At 45.2% G+C, this 20191-nt stretch overlaps 2 protein-coding genes across 7 annotated transcripts in view; one reads left to right on the forward strand and one right to left on the reverse strand.

The window, feature by feature from the left end:
• The window catches only part of LOC144792096 (uncharacterized), a 710230-nt gene that overhangs the window by 574511 nt on the left and 115528 nt on the right, over positions 1-20191 (forward strand). The window lies entirely within an intron of this gene.
• CNNM3 (cyclin and CBS domain divalent metal cation transport mediator 3) overlaps positions 1-20191 on the reverse strand; it is a 289936-nt gene that overhangs the window by 92155 nt on the left and 177590 nt on the right. For both annotated transcript variants that reach the window (XM_078666961.1, XM_078666962.1), the window contains exon 7: positions 17136-17274. In XM_078666961.1, coding sequence (XP_078523087.1) covers positions 17136-17274 — 139 coding nt within the window. The remainder of the gene's footprint in view (positions 1-17135; positions 17275-20191) is intronic.

Raw genomic sequence — 20191 nt, forward strand, 5'->3', positions numbered from 1 at the left:
AGAGTGCTAATTGGGTTTTAGCTCAATACAGTTTTAGGAAAGGAACACAGACCATGGGCACCTGATTGGCAGGATCCCAGGGCACACTCAGTCAAAGCACATCAGCAATTCAGCAAAAAGTGGGGGCATACCATGCAAGAAAGATGGCACTTTCTCACAAGTCCCCACAGAGAGAGCGTGAGATTATAGGTATGATCAAGACCTTATATAGATGATGTGAGAAGGTAATGATCAAGTTCCCACAAAGACAGTGTATGAAGACGATATTCAGGTCTCCACACAGATATGCAGATAATGATGTTCTAATCCCCATAGAGATCGAAACTATTACAGGAATGTTCAAGACCTCTCAGTGATTCTGTGTGAAGGTAATCATGTTCAAGTCACCAAAAAGATAGTAGTTGAAAATAATGTTCAAGTCTCCATAAAGAGTGTGTGACTGTAATGCTGTTTTAGTATCAGAGAGATACTGTGGTGCTGATTCACAAAGGTATACTTACACCTTTGAGTAAGTTTACGATTTTTCGAAATTCCCATAGAATTTTACTAGTAGTATCTTTATGACTGGGGAGTCTCGGGGCTGAGACTCCCCACATAAAAAGGTAGAGAGTCTTAAAAATACTGCTCAAATTGCTTTGTGGATTACAAATGTCAAACTTTTCACAAATGTTTAAGTTTACCTTTGTGAATCAGGCCCTGTGTGATTATGGGAATGTTCAAGATCTTCCACAGATTGTGTGAAGTTAATCATATTCAAGTCCCCGTAAAGATAGTGTGTGGATATAATAGTCGAATCTCCCCACAGATAGTATATGGTTAGTGATATGTTTGAGTCCCTACAGAGACAGCATGTGGTTATTGGGATGTTCAAGCAGCCACAAAGATAGTGTGTGTTTATTATGATGTTCAGGTACCCCCGGAGATAGTGTGCAACTATAGTAGTGTTCAAGTCTCAAAAGTGATAGTGTTTAAATAATCTTCATGTCCTTACACAGATAGCATGTAAAGGTAAGATTGTTCACATTCAAACAGGGATTACAGGCATATTTAACCCTGCACATATATAGTGTTATTATAGTGATGTTCAAGTTTCAAAAAGATTGTGTGTAAAGTAATTGATGTTCAGGTCCCCACACAGATAGTACATGATTATAGGACTGTTCAAGAACTGACATAGATTGTGTGTGAAATTAACCTTTCTCAAGTCCCCACAAAGACAATGTGTGCATATGATGTACAAATCTCCCCATAAAAATGGTGAGAATTTAAACATGTTCAAGTCCCCACAAAGATAGTGTGTGAATATGATGTTCAAATATCCCCATAAGAACTATGCGATTATAAACATGTTCAAGTCCCCACAAAGATAGTGTGTGGTTACAGGAATGCTCAAGTCCCCACAGTGATAGTATGTGGTTACTGGGATGTTTAAGCTGCCATATAGATAGTGGGGGGTTTATTTGGATTTTCAAGTCCCCACAAAGATAGTGTGTGGTTACAGGGATGCTGAACTCCCCACAGAGACAGCATGTGGTTATTGGGATGTTCAAGCTGCCACAAAGATAGTGTGTTTATTATGATTATGGTGTTCAAGTACCCACAGAGATAGTGTGCAACTATAGTACTGTTCAAGTACCAACAGTTATAGTGTTTAAATAATCTTCATGTCCTTACACAGATAGCATCTAAAGGCAAGATAGTAGTGTGAGAATATATTGTTCAAATCTCCCCCCAAAAATTGTGTGATTATTAACAAGTTCAAGTCCCCACAAAGATAGTGTGTGGTTACAGGGGTGCTGCTCATGTCCCAGTAGTGATAGTGTGGAGTTACTGGGATGTTCAAGCTACCACAAAGATAGTGTATGTTTATTAGGATGTTCAAGTCCCCACAAAGATAGTGTGCAAAGTTAATAGTGTTCAAGGGCCTGATCTAGATTTCGGCGGTAGGTCTACTCTGTCACACCAGACAGATATTGCATCACCGAAATATAAATCCCATAGAATATTATGGGATTTACATTTCGGTGGACTGGATATCCATCACTGTTGTGATGGAGTAACGCGTCTGCTGAAATCTAAATCAGGACCTACGTCCCAATAGTGGTAGTGTTTAAATACAAACTTCAAGTATTCTCACTGATAGTGTGTGAAGGTAATGATGTTCACATTTAAACGGGATTACTATCTGATTATAGGCATGTTCAAATCTGGGTGCAGAGACTAAGGGGCTTATTATGATGGTGGGTGGACATCAGTCTGCCCGCCATCATAACGGTGATGGGACCGCCGCACGCACCCAGCCCAATTAGGATGCGTCCACTACAATGGGGGGACGCTTCCTGGTCATTTAACATTGCAGACGGTGCTGCTGGCTGCAGCACTGTTCACAATTTCAAAATGCCATGATGTGCATTTCCATGCACAACATGGCAGGCACCACGCAGTGAAAATGGAATATTCCCAGGGCTCACAAGTTAAGCACAGATAATCTGACTATTGTGTAAGCATATTATTTATTAAGAATCATTTCTGAGTTAAAACCGCAAATATTGCACAATGTTATTTACACATTAATAAAAATATATAGAGAGTCTTTAACTAACAAAAACATCAATTATTTAAAAAGAGAATACACAAGGGAAAAATTCCCTACAAAGTTAATAACAGTTAACGAAACATCACTATGACCCGCAAAATTATGACAGACAGAAAGCTCTATGACATAAAATTCATCAATTGCAGTTTGTACATCCAAAGTTTGCTCTGAGATCCTGTTTTTTATACAGACAAAATTAATATTTCAAAACAAAAAATTTGTTTATGGATTGTACTATTGAGTGCGTCGATGGTTCCTTCTTGATTATACCATCTTTATCAAGACAATCTTATTCGTTCTGTCTTCATGTACAGTTACAATTTCCTTCCCTCTTGGGTTTGTCTTTGGGACCTTCCCTTGTCATTGATGGCTTTGGCAGAAAAAATGAACTTGATCTACCTCAAAAATTGCGTCGAATTCTCGCAATCATCTTATATTCAAAAGTGAGGGAATCGCTCCTATGGTAGTCCGTTGAGACTTCTGTTTCTCTTACAAACAGTCTGGGTGATCTTCAAACTTCCTGTTGGGCAGTTATCCAGAACTGTCACCTTCAATAGGAGTCAGGAAAGGGTATTTATGGCCTTTAGTAATGTCTGGCTGTTACTCGACCTCGTGATTCGGGTTTATTTTCTGCCGTCGGGTTGTATTGCCGCCTTGCTGGTCCAAGGTCTGGTCCTTATGTCTGAACTGGGGTGGCGGAGTGAGCTAAAGAACGGTGATGGATTAAACCCAGATCAGTTGACTGGGGGTGAGTATTTGTATTGTCAACGCTCCGTCCATCACCACCTTTGGTTTTTCTTTGTTCGCCCTAAGTTGGCAGGGTATGCTCAGACGTGAGCCCCTTACTCACTTTGCCACTGGAGTCAAGCAAGCCCGGCTGAAGACGGCTGTAATGCCAGAAACCGGTCCTGGGAAGCTTGATTCCGGTCCAAGGAAGACATGGCTTGGCAGTTCGGGCTGGACTTGTTCCCATGAGGCACAGGGTCAGACTGATTTGCATATGGCCATGTCTGTACTGGGGTGGCGGAGTGAGCTAAAGAACGGTGATGGATTAAACCCAGATCAGTTGACTGGGGATGAGTGTTTGTATTGTCAACGCTCCGTCCATCACCACCTTTGTTTTTTCTTTGTTCGCCCTAAGTTGGCAGGGTATGCTCAGACGTGAGTCCCTTGCTCACTTTGCCACTGGAGTCAAGCAAGCCCGGCTGAAGACGGCTGTAATGCCAGAAACCGGTCCTGGGAAGCTTGATTCCGGTCCAGGGAAGACATGGCTTGGCAGTTCGGGCTGGACTGTTCCCATGAGGCACAGGGTCAGACTGATTTGCATATGGCCATGTCTGAACTGGGGTGGCGGAGTGACCTAAAGAACGGTGATGGATTAAACCCAGATCAGTTGACTGGGTGGAGTGTTTGTATTGTCAACGCTCCATCCATCACCACCTTTGGTTTTTCTCTGTTCGCCCTAAGTTGGCAGGGTATGCTCAGACGTGAGTCCCTTGCTCACTTTGCCACTGGAGTCAAGCAAGCCCGGCTGAAGACGGCTGTAATGCCAGAAACCGGTCCTGGGAAGCTTGATTCCGGTTCAGGGAAGACATGGCTTGGCAGTTCGGACTGGACTGTTCCCATGAGGCACAGGGTCAGACTGATTTGCATATGGCCATGTCTGAACTGGGGTGGCGGAGTGAGCTAAAGAACGGTGATGGATTAAACCCAGATCAGTTGACTGGGGGTGAGTGTTTGTATTGTCAACGCTCCGTCCATCACCACCTTTGGTTTTTCTTTGTTCGCCCTAAGTTGGCAGGGTATGCTCAGACGTGAGTCCCTTGCTCACTTTGCCACTGGAGTCAAGCAAGCCCGGCTGAAGACGGCTGTAATGCCAGAAACCGGTCCTGGGAAGCTTGATTCCGGTTCAGGGAAGACATGGCTTGGCAGTTCGGACTGGACTGTTCCCATGAGGCACAGGGTCAGACTGATTTGCATATGGCCATGTCTGAACTGGGGTGGCGGAGTGAGCTAAAGAACGGTGATGGATTAAACCCAGATCAGTTGACTGGGGGTGAGTGTTTGTATTGTCAACGCTCCGTCCATCACCACCTTTGTTTTTTCTTAGATAGGTATATGGACAGGTGAAATGATGACAGTGTAAAGGTATTGCTGGATGGATGAATGAATGGATAGGTGGATGGGCAGGTGAAAGGATGACAGACTAAAGTGATGGATGGATGGACAGATGGATGGATCGATGGATGAGTGGATGAAATGAGTTAATGGATGATAGAGTAGATAGATGGCTGAATCGATGGCAGAGTGGATGGATGGCAGAGTAGATGGATGGATGGATGGATAGATAGTAGATGGCTAGATGGATGGCTGAGTGGGTAGATGAACAGCACAGTGGATGGATGATGATGGATGACAGGATGGATGGCTGAGTGAGTAGATAGATGGTAGAATGGATGGGTGGATGGCAGATAGGATCAGTGGAAGAGTGGATGGATGGATAGTGGAGAGGATAATGGATGGATGGCAGAGTGGATGATGGATGGATGCCAGAATGGAGAGAGGGATAACAAAGTGGCTGGATGGATGGATGGATGTAAAGGGTAAGAATGAATGAATGACTGATACAAAGTAAAGGTAAAATAGTGGATATCAAAAGGTGGTAGAGTGAAAGGATGCTTGGATGGAAGAGCCAAGGGAGCTCAGCTAGGGCGGGGTTGACTCACTTACTTAGGGCCATCAAAGATTTAGTTCAAAATCGGGGAGTATGTTCATTTTCTGGCTACTCTTGTTTAGAAACATAGAGCTGTGGTACCACCCAGTGATCTAGATAAACTAAACATGGGGCAGAGCTATATGAACATTTGTAATATTCCGTTGCACTCCCTTGGACAAACAGGAAAAATAGTAAAGCACCATATTTTCAAAGAGTCGCATGCCAATGATGTCTGTTTTGTGTGATTCTAAGCATTGCACGACAGTAGTGTATTTTGTGAAATTTATATACGACGAAGCCCTTCAGTACAAACTTCAATATAATGTCAAGAGTCTAGGGGTAAACTGTGTCAAGTGGATATTTTTTGCAGAAATTATATGTGTGTCAGGAAATATCCTAGGCTTTTTCGTATACCCATTGTTTGCTCCTGGTTTCATTTGGTGGTATTACTTCATGCAAATGCAGGACACATTAGTTATGTAGATCTGGCTTTGTGTGGATTCCAGTTGCCTTTGAACTGTTCCCACCCTGATAGTGGGTTTGTGACCACAAAGCAGAGAATTTGGTGCTGCACTCACATTAATGTTTGCCACATAAATCATTTTATGTGGCAAAGTTGATTGAATCCCCCTCAATGTCACAGAAGTACATGATCAAAATGCGAGCAAATCATGGCTGTATTTATAATAGATGTAATATTTATAATATACTGTCTACAACTTAGCCACTAACTTAGATTATTTCCATGCTAGGGTATGAACTGTAGGTAATGTAGCACAATTACATTCCAAAACAGACAAACATCTACTGTTTTCTGCCCACACCCATATCCATACCTATGGCTCTTTCTTCTTAGATGTATACCAATAACTTTCTAGGCTTACCCAAAATATTAAGTGTAGTCCCTGGTTTTAAAAAGTACTGCCCTCCTTAAGTGACAGTCTATTTACAGCAACATTCATGCTTCAATTCCAATATACGTATGGTAGATTCCTTGCTAAAGATAGGCCTCCAAAACCTATTAACACTCTTTATAGTCTGCAGTTAAGCAAACCCCACAATCTCTTCTTCCAACTGCTGACCAATATGATCATAGAAAACATAGTATGGCAAAGACATTTTTTACTTCTAAACAAGACACTTTTCACCCCCTTAATGTGATATACTTGTCCATACGTTATGCATCCTATGTCTGCAGTGAAAGCCTTTCCTCTCTTGGGTGGAGTATGAGGCTCTCCAAGATTGAGTCATTTTTATACAGAACAAGTGTATAGTCATAGTAAGGGCTTTGAGTAGTTAAAATAGTTCAGTTGTCTACAGCAATTATGTTGTCCAGACATTTTGATATTGAAGTATGTTATGCCGTGAGCAAATGTTTTTGATCAGTGAGGCTCTCTGTTTTGGAGGCATCATTCCCCGACTAGTTGCTTTCAAGGTATTAGGTCAGACACAACACATACTACTTCTCTCTCCAGAGGTGTGCTGTTACCAGCAGGGCCCATCTCCCACTATGGGAGTGGAATCAACTTCAGAAGGTTCAGGTGCACCGGCCTATTCACTTGTTGATGGGAAATTTGTTATGTGCGAGGGTCATTGCCATGAAGCCCTGCCTGAGTTTCTTCTCCAGGCAGATGATAGTAACATTCCCAATTGAAGGAAAGAGGAAGGAATATAAACACACATGCAGGTCATCTTCTCAGTAGGTCTAGTACTGATGTGTAACAGGCTGCAGCTACCTCATGACAGATCTCGAGACCTGAGCAGTAGTCTGTATCATCCTCACCCATGGCTGTGGTTGCATTAATAGACTTAACCCCCACACAAGTTCTCATGGTGAAGCAACAGAAGCCACTTCTCACATACTTCTGTAAATGCCTCATTCCCACCAGTGCTGAGCTTGTGTCACTCCACTTTGGAGCACTTTACATGAGCACCAGTTAAGTCATGTACAATTTCTTTAGGCACAGGGAAATTAAGTGATTTGACCAGAATCACAGGATGCCAAGCTAACGTCAAGAATTAAGTTTGAAGTTTGCAGCTCTAGCATAACGCCACATCCTCTCCACCCTTCCGACTTGAAGACCTTCTCACTTATAAGGCAGGTGGTTGAGCGCAGCCAATGCTACTGCAGTATGTTGTAGTTAAACTAGTATGATCTTGGAAGGCAAACTATATTTAAATACAAAGGAAGGGCAAATTGAAGTGGACATCAACATGAGGGTGCCCATTTTACAGCAGAACTTTGCACCTTAGCTGAAGCACTAATTCCAAACAGTAAAACGTGTGGGTGCCAATGCAGTAGTAAGGGGACTGTGAGCCCAAATGCAAGCTAGGGATTTGGTCTCCTATCCACCTCCCCTTTTTTGAATTTTAAAACATACCCACTAATTAGGGTGAACCAGGAGTCTGTGCCTCTGTACCTACTTCACTACGGTTTATATATATCAGAGTCTCATAGGTGACACCTGTTGGCTTTGCCAATGCTTGTTAGATGACTTTTCTTCACCCATCTATGGGAATGAAGCGGATTGAATTTGTAAAGCATTAGGAACAGTTTTAAAATTAAGCAATTCAATTAAATGTAATTTCAACTTATGGCAATATTTGAATATATTTTTTAAGAATGTCACTAATGTTCTAAGAACATGCTTTTCTGTTAAAATTAAACTTCCCATTGCTGTAGGCATGACTTTACTTCGGTTCAGCATCTGAGAGAGCATAGCTGTTCACACAAGGCACTCACTCATCTAGCCATCATCTTAAGAACGTATTCCAAAGTGCATATTATTATGTAATAAAATTTGTAAAAAAACTATCAGATCAGTTTATATTGTATCATGTTTTAATGCACCATCATTATTTAATGCAGATAAGGATCATACCACAATAGTGATGTAATCTGGGATTCAAATCGTATCCAAATTGCTTGTAACAATGTTTAACAATTTTTAAACTCAAATAGTCAGAATTCAAAATTTTCATGTAAATAAAGTTTTACTTTATTAAATGGGGAAAATGTTAGTTTGCATGAAAAATATGTTTTAACCCCAGGTTTTGAAGCTTTTCCCTTGAAATATCTGTGCTTTCTGCTGCTAACTTGTGTTCCTGGTGAACAAAGTGTGTTTAAATGCAAAGTGTGTTTAAGACTGCAGTACCGCCTCCTGTCTATGGGGGCAGAGGGAGCAAAAATATAAACACACTTTCTGAAACACAGGTCCCCACAAGACAATTTTTTTAAAAGTTGTAAAAATTGACACAGATGTTCCTGAAGCCATTTTTTATCATTTAAAGGACATTACCTTGTGGGGACCTGGGTTCAGGTCCCCACAGCGTTAGTGTGTTATCACACCCAAGTCCCCACAAGGATAGTCACTAACACTCTAACACTCTAACACACACTAACACACACTAACACACACTAACACACACTAACACACACTAACACACACTAACACACACTAACACACACTAACACACACACACACACACACACACACACACACACACACACACACACACACACACCCACCCACCCACCCACCCACCCACCCACACACACACACCCACACACACACACACACACACACACACACACACACACCCCCACCCACCCACCCACCCACCCACCCAATGGATGTTAAGGGGTCAGAGGGATATTCACAGATTGTGAACAAACACTGGAGCACAACTAAGGTTTGCATACTCAAAAGACACTTAAAAAGTAGAGAGGCAATCAGTTAAAAAAGAGAAGTCTCTCAAAACCTTTGCCGACTGGGGCTGAATGGAGGCAAGTTTAAGGCCTCCATCATTTTAGTCACGCCCAGGGTTTAAGTTCCACAAAATAAAGAGGGTGACCTTCTTCACCAAGAGGCGACTTGTATCCACTTTGGTAAGTTAAGTTAGACTAGACGTCCAGATGGGAAGGAGAAGATAGCTGAGCCAAGATTCTTCTGAAGAGAGTGACCTCCCCCTTTCCCCCCCTTGCAGAGGATGTAAACAACTCCACACCTCAGCATAAACAATAAAAAATTATTCAGATAGCAGGAACCAAATATTGTGCCAGTAGTGTCCTTAGTTATGGTTGTAATACTTTATTCGATATATACATATCATAAAAGTACAAACAATACACACATAAAAACACATTTAAATATATTTGTTACAGTTCATAAAATAAAAGGATTAAAAGAGAAATATTTACATTTAAAACAAGGAGTTATATTAAAAAACGGGTCATAAAGTGCATATACAGTGAGGGGATTATATACCAACTTAGCTGCCATTGCCTAGCTTTTAATAGTGTTTAACAGCCTTGTGCATATGAGCCATGCGCTTGCTAAATACTTAGCAACCCCACATACGATGAACAGAGATGTAGTATCTGCTGAGAGAATGCGCATGGCTATCCTAAAATCTCTCACTCCCAGCTCCCTACACACAGGTTTTAACCATCTTGTTCTAGGTCTTTTGTATACAATGCAAGCGAACAAGAAGTGTGGAAGCGATTCACTCGTACAAGGACACCCCGGGCAAGTATGCAGATGATGAAAACAAGTTACTTACCTGTAACTTTGGTTCCCCAGTATTGGTAACTTTCATAGATTCCCATGCTTTGTATCATTCCCCGTCGTCGGAATGGGAGTCTCGGTAACAAAAATAACATAGCTGTAGGTACAAAAGACCAAGGAAAAAGGCCTAGCCTCATTCCCTTTGTGTAAAATAGACCAAACTCAGGCCTCAGCCAATCAGAAGTGCCTCACCCCTTCGAACCTTCCTGAAGGAACCTCAGAGCCTCAGATTTTCGTAGCCGTTGTGTACTAGACACCAGATCTGTTGTAGGCTGAACTTTCCTCGGGGAGGTGGGCGGGCGCATGGGAATCTATGAAAGTTACCAATACTGGGGAACCAAAGTTACAGGTAAGTAACTTGTTTTCTCACCCCAGTATTGGAACTTTCATAGATTCCCATGCTTTGTATCAGAGTAGCAAGCAGTTAGCAATAAAACCACATTTTGCATCATCATTATATAGAAATAGGCAACATGACAAAGATACAAAATGTGAAAGACGGAAGGTGGGAAAGAAAGGAAAGCTCACCACTCATTGGAAGAGGTTCCTCAGGACAGCCTGTCCTACTGCCACATCACCTTGTTGTAGGGACTCCAAGCAGTAATGCCTGGTAAATGTGTGAACGCTGCTCCAGGTAGCAGCTCTGCAAATGTCTTTGATCTGTACTCCTGCGAAGAGAGCTGCAGAAGAAACCACAGATCTCGTGGAATGCGCTCAAACCTTTCCAGTCAGAGGTTTTCCTGCAGCCGTGTGACAATGCAGAATGGCACTCGTGATCCATCTGGAAATGCCCTGCTTGGAAAGAGGAAGGCCCTTGCTTGGACCTCCGAAGGCAACAAATAACTGAGAGGTTTTCCGAAAACTCTTAGTACGCTCCAAGTAGAATTTCAAACACCGTTGCACATCGAGCGAATGTAATGCCCTCTCTGCTGGTGTAGCCGGTTGAGGAAAGGACGTCTTCAGAATGACCGGCTCATTCAAATGGAAGTCCGAGGGGACTTTAGGCATGAACTTTGGGTTAGTTCTCATGATGACAGTGTTTCTCTTGAATTGAAGGAAAGGTTCTTGGATAGTCAAGGCCTGTAATTCACCAACACGCCTAGCCGACGTGAGAGCGAGGAGGAGAGCCAATTTCCATGAAAGGTATTTCATGTCAGAACGATGGATTGGTTCAAACGGGCCTTTCATGAGTTGAGAAAGGACTAGATTCAGATGCTATGTTGGAGGCGGTGGTCTCACTGGTGGATAAACTCTGAACAAGCCCTTTAGAAATTGTTTGACAATTCTAGATGACCACAAGGAGGGTCCAGAGCCAGTCCTCCTGAATCTCGACATTGCCGGCAAGTGGACCTTAATTGATGAATGGGCTAGACCCGATTTGGCCAAGGACAGCAGACAAGGAAGGATCTGATGAGGCTTGGAAGCGAAAGGATCAATGCCTTCTTTTTTGCACCAGCAACAGAATCTCTTCCACTTAAGACGGTAAGTCCTGTTCGTAGAAGGAGCTCTTGCCTGAGAAAGGACCTCCTTAATCTCACTAGAAATGGGTAGGTTCATAAATTCTCGCTGCTCAGGAGCCATGCAGTCAGGTGTAGGGACTGCGGATCCGGGTGCCAAACTTGTCCCTCGGACATCGTGAGGAGATCTGGAAGAACCTCCAAAGGAAGAGGAGGGGCTATCGAGAGCAGATGGAGTTCCGTGAACCAGAACTGTCTCGGCCAAGCAGGGGCTATAAGGATCATCCTGCACGGTTCCACCTTGATCTTCCTGATGAGTCGTGGGATCAGAGGTATGGGAGGTAAAGCGTAGACAAATGTCCTCGACCATGCTATCGAAAGCGCACTCCCCAGAGAATCTCGATGGGGAAGCCTGCCTGCATAAGACCGGCATTTCTTGTTGGTCGGAGTGGCAAAAAGATCGATCTCTGGTCTGCCCCACTGGCTGAAGACCTCCTCCAAGACTCTCTGATTCAATTCCCATTCGTGGCTGACTGAGGATGACCTGCTCAGTCTGTCTGCGTTTTTGTTGAGGACGCCTGGCAAGTGTTCTGCTCTCAGCGAAACCCTTTGAAAGATCGCCCATTCCCAGATCTGCTGAGCTTCTTGCGACAATGGACGAGATCTGGTTCCCCCTTCCTTGTTCACATAGTGCATGGCCGTGGTGTTGTCCGTCCTGATAAGCACATGTGAACCTTTCAGGCGAGTGAGAAAAGCTTGTAGAGCCAGTCGTATCGCCCGTAGCTCTAACAGGTTGATGTGGAGGTGTTTCTCCTGGGGCGACCAATGACCACTGACATGCAGGTCTTGCATCACTGCCCCCCAACCCTCCAATGAAGCGTCCGTTGTTATCACTTGCGGGGACGGGTCGCTTGCGAAGGATAGACCTTGGGACAAGTTGTCTTGATTCATCCACCATAAAGCTGCTTCCTTCATGCTTGGAGTGATCATCACTCTGTCCTCGAACGAACCGTGGACCTGCTGCCACTGGTTGTCTAGTTGCTCCTGCAGAGGACGCATTCTTAGTCCGCAATGGGGAATTAGTGGGATACACGATGAAATCACCCCCAGCAGAGACTTGTAGCGGCGAACTGAAAGACACTTTTTTGTGCGCAAGTCCTGAGCCAGGGTTCGTTATTTGTCTCTCCTTTCCTGAGTAGGGAAGGCTCTTGAGAGCTTGGAATCCAAGATGGCTCCCAGGAAGCGAGCCTTCCTGGACGGGAGCAGGGAAGATTTCTCGTTGTTCAGAGTGAGTCCCAGATTCTGAAACAAATTGGTACAAGCTTGAACAGCCTGCAGCGCTGCCTCCCTGGACGGAGCCTTTAGTAACCAGTCGTCCAGGTAGGGGAAGACCTGGAAATGATTCTTTCGTAGGAAAGCTGCTACTGGCGCCAGCACCTTTGTGAAAATTCTTGGGGCTGAACGGAGTCCAAAGGGTAAGACCCTGAACTGAAAATGGCTCTTCTGTGTGCTGGGTGAATCGGAACGTGGAAATACGCATCTTCGAGATCGAGCGTGGCCATGAAATCCCCCGGGCTGATGAGCTTCAAGATGTCCTGGAGAGAGACCATCCGGAAGGACAGGGAGATGAGATAGGTGTTTAGCTCCCTGAGGTCTAAAATGGGGCGCCACTTTTCTTGCGTCTTCTTCACCAGGAAGAACCTGGAATAAAATCCTTGTCCCCTTTGGTTTGCAGGGACCGGCTCTATCGCTCCTTTTCGGAGCATCTGTTGGACCTCGAGCCGCAGGAGACGCTGGTGTTGCGATGGAATGGCTGCCGGGGGCTTGGGTGGAGGGACGTGCGTGAATTCCAGGGTATGCCCTTTCCGAATGATGTGGAGCACCCAATGGTCAGATGTTATCCTGGACCAGTTGTGAAGGTATTTGGTGACCCTGCCTCCAACTGATGATCTCTTGAAGGAGGGTCCAGTAGGCAGAGCCAGGAGGCCGCTATTGGCGTTTGGACGAATCCCGTCCTCGTCCAGCCTGTTTCCCCTTATTGTAAGGTCTGGAGTAGTTGGTAGACTGGCCTTGCCGCTGTTGATAAGGCTGATGGTATTGCTGGGAACCGGAGCCCGTGGTGGAACAGCGTTGATGCTGGTGATAGGATCCTCTGTAGTTACCACCTCTACCTCGGGATCCTCTAAAAGGAGACTTCGTGTATTGAAGGGTCCCCAAGGACCTGGCAGTCTCTGTGTCCTTTTTTATGTCCTGAAGCGTGTCGTCAACAAGCTTGCCAAATAAAGCTTCCCCATCAAAGGGAAGATCCAGGACCTTGTTTTGAATTTCAGGCCTAAACCAAGTAGCTTTGAGCCACCCTTGGCGGCGGCGGACTGCCGCCCCAGCCAATGAACGGAATGCCGTCGTTGCAATATCCATTGCGCAGTCAATGATTTCCATCGACGTTGCTTCTCCCTCCTGTAAGATCTTCTTTGCCTCAGTCGTAGATTCCGGAGGCAGCTGGTCAAGGTATGGAGTGACATCACACCAAAGCTGGCGGTCGTATCTACCCATGATTGCTAGGGCATTTGCCACTCGCACCAGCAAACTTGCCATCGACGAGAATCTCTTCCCCACATTATCCAACCTCCGCCCTTCCTTGTCCGGAGGAGTTGTTAAGGGAGCAGAGGGGTTATGGGATTTCCTCTGCGCAGCTTGCGAGATCACAGAGTCTGGTCTGGGATGACCCGTTAAGGCTGCCGGGCCATCAGCTGGTGCCTTATATTTTTTCTCCAGACGCGGTAGCACCGGGACCACCGTCGGCGGGTTTTTCATGGCTTTCAGGCCCTCCTTCCACACATGATCCACAATAGGAATGGACCTAGTTGATTTCATAACAGGCTCCTTGAAATCATACAAAAAGCAATCCGTCGCAACTTTAGGCATGGCTAACTTGAATCTCGCAGCGGCTCTCTCCATCAGCTGATGGAAGCCCCCAATGTCTGCAGGCGGGGAATCCGCCGGATCTGGGACTGGCGAAGCTGGATCCGGAATGATATACTCGTCATATTCAGTATCGGGAATAGAGCCACGATCCGATTGCTGACCCTCATCCGAGGAATCATCATGGACGTCTTGTAACCCGGAGGATTCATGATGGATGGACATTTGAGGCCGAGGAGAAACTTGAGCTGGAACGGAAGGCGTCCCTAATGAAGCTGACATCTCTGCAGGAGTTACTGGTGTTGACGGCATCGGAATAGGCACACTCGCCTTAGATTTATAGTCCTGCAGCATCTTATGCAGATCCTGGAGAAAGAGAGATGGCACCAAAACCATTTCCTGCTCAGCGTGATGTTGCGACTGGGCCGACTGATGATGGCTCACATCCTCGCGTCCGTAGTCGCCCTCAGAGTCAGTGTCCTGGCATTTGACTGGAAGTTGGGAGGGACTATCAACGTAGCTGTATGAGTCCTGGTCCTCCTCCTCCTCCGAATCTCCTTCCTGCAGAAGCATACTTGACAGTAGAGGAGACATAGCCTTCGGAGAAGTAACCTCTGGCGTGATTCGTGTCACGGAAATGGTAATTCTCTTTTCAGAGGATAAGATAGTCGACGGATCCGTCGTCGACGGTTGGATACGCGTCGACGAGATCGGGGTCATCGAAGTAGTCGACGAGGAAACTGTCGACAGGCCAGCCATTGTCATCGTTAAAGTTGTCGTCGTCGACGCCCTCGTCAACGAGACCATCGTAGTCGCCGCCATAGTCGACGGTGAGATTGGAACTGCCGTCGTCGGCACCTTCGTCGACGGCTTAGTCGTTGGCACCGTCGTCGGCACCGTCGTCGTCGGCGACGCTCTCGTCGGCGTCGCCGCCTTCGACGGTGAAGAAACCGCTGTCGACGGAACCGTCGTCGACTCCCCCCCTGTCGACGGGATCGTCGATGACATCAATGCAGACTTTGATTTTTTCGTCGACGGAACCTTCTTCGAGGACTTGTAACTCCTCTCAGAAGATTGGGAGGAAGGCTTTTTGAAGGCTGTGACAGTCTTCTCACCTTTAGAAGGCAAATCTGGTCCTACCCTCTCCTTTACACCTCGGTGAGGAGATTTGCTGGGACCTGGGCTCTCAGACTCACTGGGGGTCTTTTTTGAGGCCTTGGAAGATCTTTCCAGAGAAGGTGAAGGGGAACCCCTACCCCTTTTCACTGACCTTCTAGAAGAAGCCATTGATGCTGCATCCTCACTGTCACTGGAGACAGTATCTTTCCTGGTTTTCAGTTTATGGAGCCATGTCAAGAGTCTTCCCTCACGGTCGCGGAGGGTCTTGGCCGAAAATGTGCGACAGATCAGCCTGGTGGTCCGGATAGAGGCAGTAAATGCAGTCTTTGAGTTTATCCTCCACAAAAAGCCTTTTCTTACCACAGGTGGAACAAGGCTTGAAAAGGGCTTTTTTCTTCTCCATATCTGACATCCTGGAAGGCAGTCAAAAATCCTGAAGTGAAGTTAAAGAGTTTGAAGTAGTAATCCTGAAGAAATCCTTTGTAAAAGTAGAAGTTGAGCAGAGCTCAAAAGAGACTCCCTAAGCACAACGTGCGGTAGAAAATCTGAGGCTCTGAGGTTCCTTCAGGAAGGTTCTAAGGGGTGAGGCACTTCTGATTGGCTGAGGCCTGAGTTTGGTCTCTTTTACACAAAGAGGGTGATATGCTACAAAAGGGAATGAGGCCTAGGCCTTTTTCCTTGGTCTTTTGTACCTACAGCTATGGTATTTTTGTTACCGAGACTCCCATTCCGACGACGGGGAATGATACAAAGCATGGGAATCTATGAAAGTTCCAATACTGGGGTAACCCTCATTCCTTTCCATCCCTCAGTAATGTTATTAAGAGGGAGTATCCCTTATCTCATTTTCAGGAAGAGGGACCTATCTCTTGGAATTTGGACGAAATCTAGGAAGGGTTCGAACTTCTTGGTGGGTTTGTGTTCCATAAATTTGCTAGTTAGTACCCCCCACTTTGTTTTTTTTGCTTCCTCCGCCTGAACCCACTCCCAATAGTTTTTTTTAACAGTTTGCTTATGGGGAGGGGACTGGGAGGTCCTTAGTTATGGACTATTTAGCTGTGGAGCCAGAAGAAGTTCCTGGCAGAGGCCGCTCTAGCAGAGGAGAAGGAAGTCGTATTCCTACAGAAAGGTATTCCTAATTGGAATACCTTTCTCTATTCTGGATGTCGAATGGAGGTTTTCTAGCAACTAGCGGTGGCTTGGTGTGGTTCAGCCACACAGAATTGTTCACATAAGGTAACACACTGCTTGAGAGTAGTAGCATATAGCATGTAGCAGCAATTAAAAAAAAAGGGTAAATATAATGCAGAAACACCAATTGGGAAAAAAGGGATTCGAGTAGAAGTAACAACAACCAAAAGACGCAGAAGCCTGCAGTTCAGTTCCAAATCCTGCCCATAAGCAAACAACAACTTGAACTGGCTGGTAATGGTCAGAGGCTTGCATGTTGAGTAACAGCTTCTTTTGGAGAGACATTTTCAGGCAGTGTCTTAAGTGGCAGGAGTTCCCAATTAGTTGAAATGAGGACAGAGCAGAGGACAATAAAAGTCTACTCCTCTGATATAGAAGGTGGAGATTTGTGAAAAGTTAAGCAATTTTGTAACTTCCTTTGCCACATAGTAAGGACAAAATGAACTAGACAGCATCATTTCTGCCCTCCACAACAAATCTTCTAACGCATGTCTCTCTCTCTCAGCAGTAGCTTCAACAGAATTAAGCAAGGTAGAACAAACATAACCACAAACATTTAGTCATACCTGAAGACGCAGTATTTTTCTGGTTCAGCAGTTTCGTTTGACTGTTTGGTAAAATTCTCATTTCAAGGCTTTCTGGAGACTGTGGCGATGTATTTACCCTGGAGGCCATGAGAGCATTCACGTACTGTAACTTAGTGACCTGAGAATAAATGTATTGAAAATAATCACTGAATATCCAAGTGCCATAACTTATCATATCCACTTGGTCAAAGGGGGGAGAGAACTCTATTTCTTGCATCCACATAGCTTAACACAACAATAGGATAAACTTGTAAGGAAAATGTGCTGTTGTCGTATGCTGGAACAGAGCAAATACAATCCTCAATATGAAGGGCATACGCCATTTTAATTTTAAGACTCCTTTGTCATTTACAATAATTTTAGTCTCTCTGCTGGTTCAGTACTTCTACTTTCAAAGTCTTTGCGAGCTCACTAAACTGAAATTGAGAAATCACAAATGGCCTTTTCAAATATTCTACTGAATTATACGATAGCAACAAAAACAAGACTTGGCAAAAAAACTGTCCTTCTTCCAGCAGTGGTAAAGTGCCCAGAGTACATAAACCAGCAAAAAAAAGTCCAGCATAACATAAAAAATACAGGGTGTAGAGGCAAAAAGACAAAGGAAACCACGACAAGGATGTCAGGTCTAACAGTGGGAATGACTTTGTTCCTCCCCGCTTGCTGACTAAACGTAGTCATTGTGTTGTCATCTGTATAAGCACTGTTCATCCCTTCACATGTGCCAGGAAAACTTTTAGTGCTAGGAAGACCATCTTTAGTATCAAATAGTTTATGTGTTCCACAGCTTCCATAGGTCTCCAAAGTCTTTTGATCATCGGATTCCCCATGTGAGTTCCCTAGTCCGTATGGGATGCCTCCGTTATGGTCACTATGGTAGTTGGTAGGTTGAAAGTTCTTACCACACTCAAGTTTGTAGAGTTCCACCATTCTATATCCTTGATGGGACAACCGCTAGATCCCCCCATCTCCCCGTGGCTTGTGACCATTGTTGCCGAACCATTCCTGCATAGGTTGCATATGCAGTCTTGAATGTGTTATGAGGGGAAGGCATGAAGCCACCATGCCCATCAGCTTCATGAAAGTCCTCACCGACAGACGGTTCGTTCTGGTAGAGGAGGGTTTGTTCCGCAACTGCCAACAATCTGGTGGGGACTGGGTATGCTCGCTTTCCTGGAGTCCAATATTGTCCCCAAGAGACACCTTCAACCTGAGAGTGGTGGTGATTTTTAATTGTGCTCATGACTCTTTTCATGTCCCAATGGCATTGTTGTTTCCAGTTTGCCTTTATGAACCAGTAATAAAGGTATGGGAAGACGTGCAGACCCTGTCTTCTCAGGTGTGCTGCCACTGCTGCAAGAATTTTGTGAACACCCTTGGTGTGGACTTTATCACCAAGGATAGCAATCTGAATTGGTAGTGTACTTCATCCACGAAAAATCAGAGGTATTTCTTGTGCCTCTCAATCTATCAACCAATTCAATCAGTGAATTTATTAAAGCACGGCTAATCACCACAGAAGTCTATCCAGAAGCTGAAGGTTGTGCTGTTTCAGGTAGAATCGGTTAAACAGCCAGGACTTGAGGGTCTTCTGGAATTCTAGGCATGTTCATGACGGTCGCCTGTACCTCGGCCTTGAAGCCAGAAATCCTGAGTCATGCATGATTCCTCTGTGTGGTGCCCGTGCACATCTGTCTGCTGGCTTGTGTCTGCTGCGTCCAGCACATATTTAAGGAAAAAGTTGGCAAAGTTATTGCCCTCCCGGAGGACTGCCTTCTCTCTTTTTTGGAACTCCTCTGAGAGGTGTAGCATCAGTCCTTCCATTTCCTCCCATTGTAGGTGGCCGTATCTGTTGAGGAGAGTGCTGGAATCTGCAATTCTCTATTATGCCGCAGTATCCCTTTCCATCTTCCTAACCACCAGGTCTATCCTCTTGCTTCCCTTCTCTGGAGGCGGTCCGGTCAAAGTGAAGGCGTTGTTCCTTTTTTCTGGCCATAGCCACTATGATAGAGTCTACCGGCATGTTCCCCTTGATGTACTGAGGGTCTTTGGTGGAATGCTTATAATTGTTCTCCACTCCAGGTTCCTTCAAGGCTTCCTTGCCCTGGTCTATAGTTCTTGCGAGCATTGGCAGGTCTAGGTTTGCCTTTTGAGATGGCATGAGGGTTTCAAGGAGGAATCATGGTTCCTCCCTTGCTTCCTCTAGCGGGCCACCATATGTGTCTGCTCCCCCAGGTCGTCTTCGTGTGAGGGCCTTGAGGGTTAACTGTCAACACCTTCCCCAGAGGATTCGGAGCAGAGGTCCTACCACTTTTTAGTTGAGCCACCCTTGTTTCTCTATCACGCTGGACTATTCCTCCTTGTAATCGAAGAGGGCCTCTTGCTCTTCCTCATGTGGTTCTGGTGTTGATGGTGCCTTTTTGTCTGGCAAGTCTTCCACCAAATCCACCAGCACTGAGGGTTTCGTTGGAATATGAAAGATCTTGAAGGAGCCATTGAACTCCTTCTGCTGCACAAGCTTTGCCATTTCAGCCTTGAGTTGGCATCTTTTCCTTTCGACCTTGAGCGAGCATACAGCGTCGGTCGTAAAGAAGGACTTCCTCTTCCTAAAGCAATCAGCTCCGTGTGCTTGGACTCCCTGGCTGTTTCCTTCAGCCCCTTCTTTGCGTCCGTCGGTGTCCAGGGATGTTTCTAAGGCTTGCCCCCATCGATGTCCTTTGCTTGGAACCCGTGCAGTTCTTTGTATCTGTGCTGACCTTCGATTGTCGAGTGTTTCGACATCGAAGTGGCCTTTGGGGGTTTTGTGGCATTTATTACCTTTCTTTTTTCGGTGTCTCCCGCCACTTTCCTCGCAGTTTCTGCTTTTTCAACAACGGTCCCTTGGGCGTCTGATTCTCCTCCCAGTGCCATCTCAGCTTCTTCAACATTTTCTTTGTCGTCACTGGGCAGACCCAGATCCATGGGATTTTTGGTTGTCAGCCATGGCGTGATGCGCAAGTCACTGCTTCAATCAGGTTTTGAGAGTCTTCTATAAG

The sequence above is a fragment of the Lissotriton helveticus genome, chromosome 11, assembly GCF_964261635.1.
Source record: "Lissotriton helveticus chromosome 11, aLisHel1.1, whole genome shotgun sequence".
Lineage (NCBI taxonomy): Eukaryota > Metazoa > Chordata > Amphibia > Caudata > Salamandridae > Lissotriton > Lissotriton helveticus.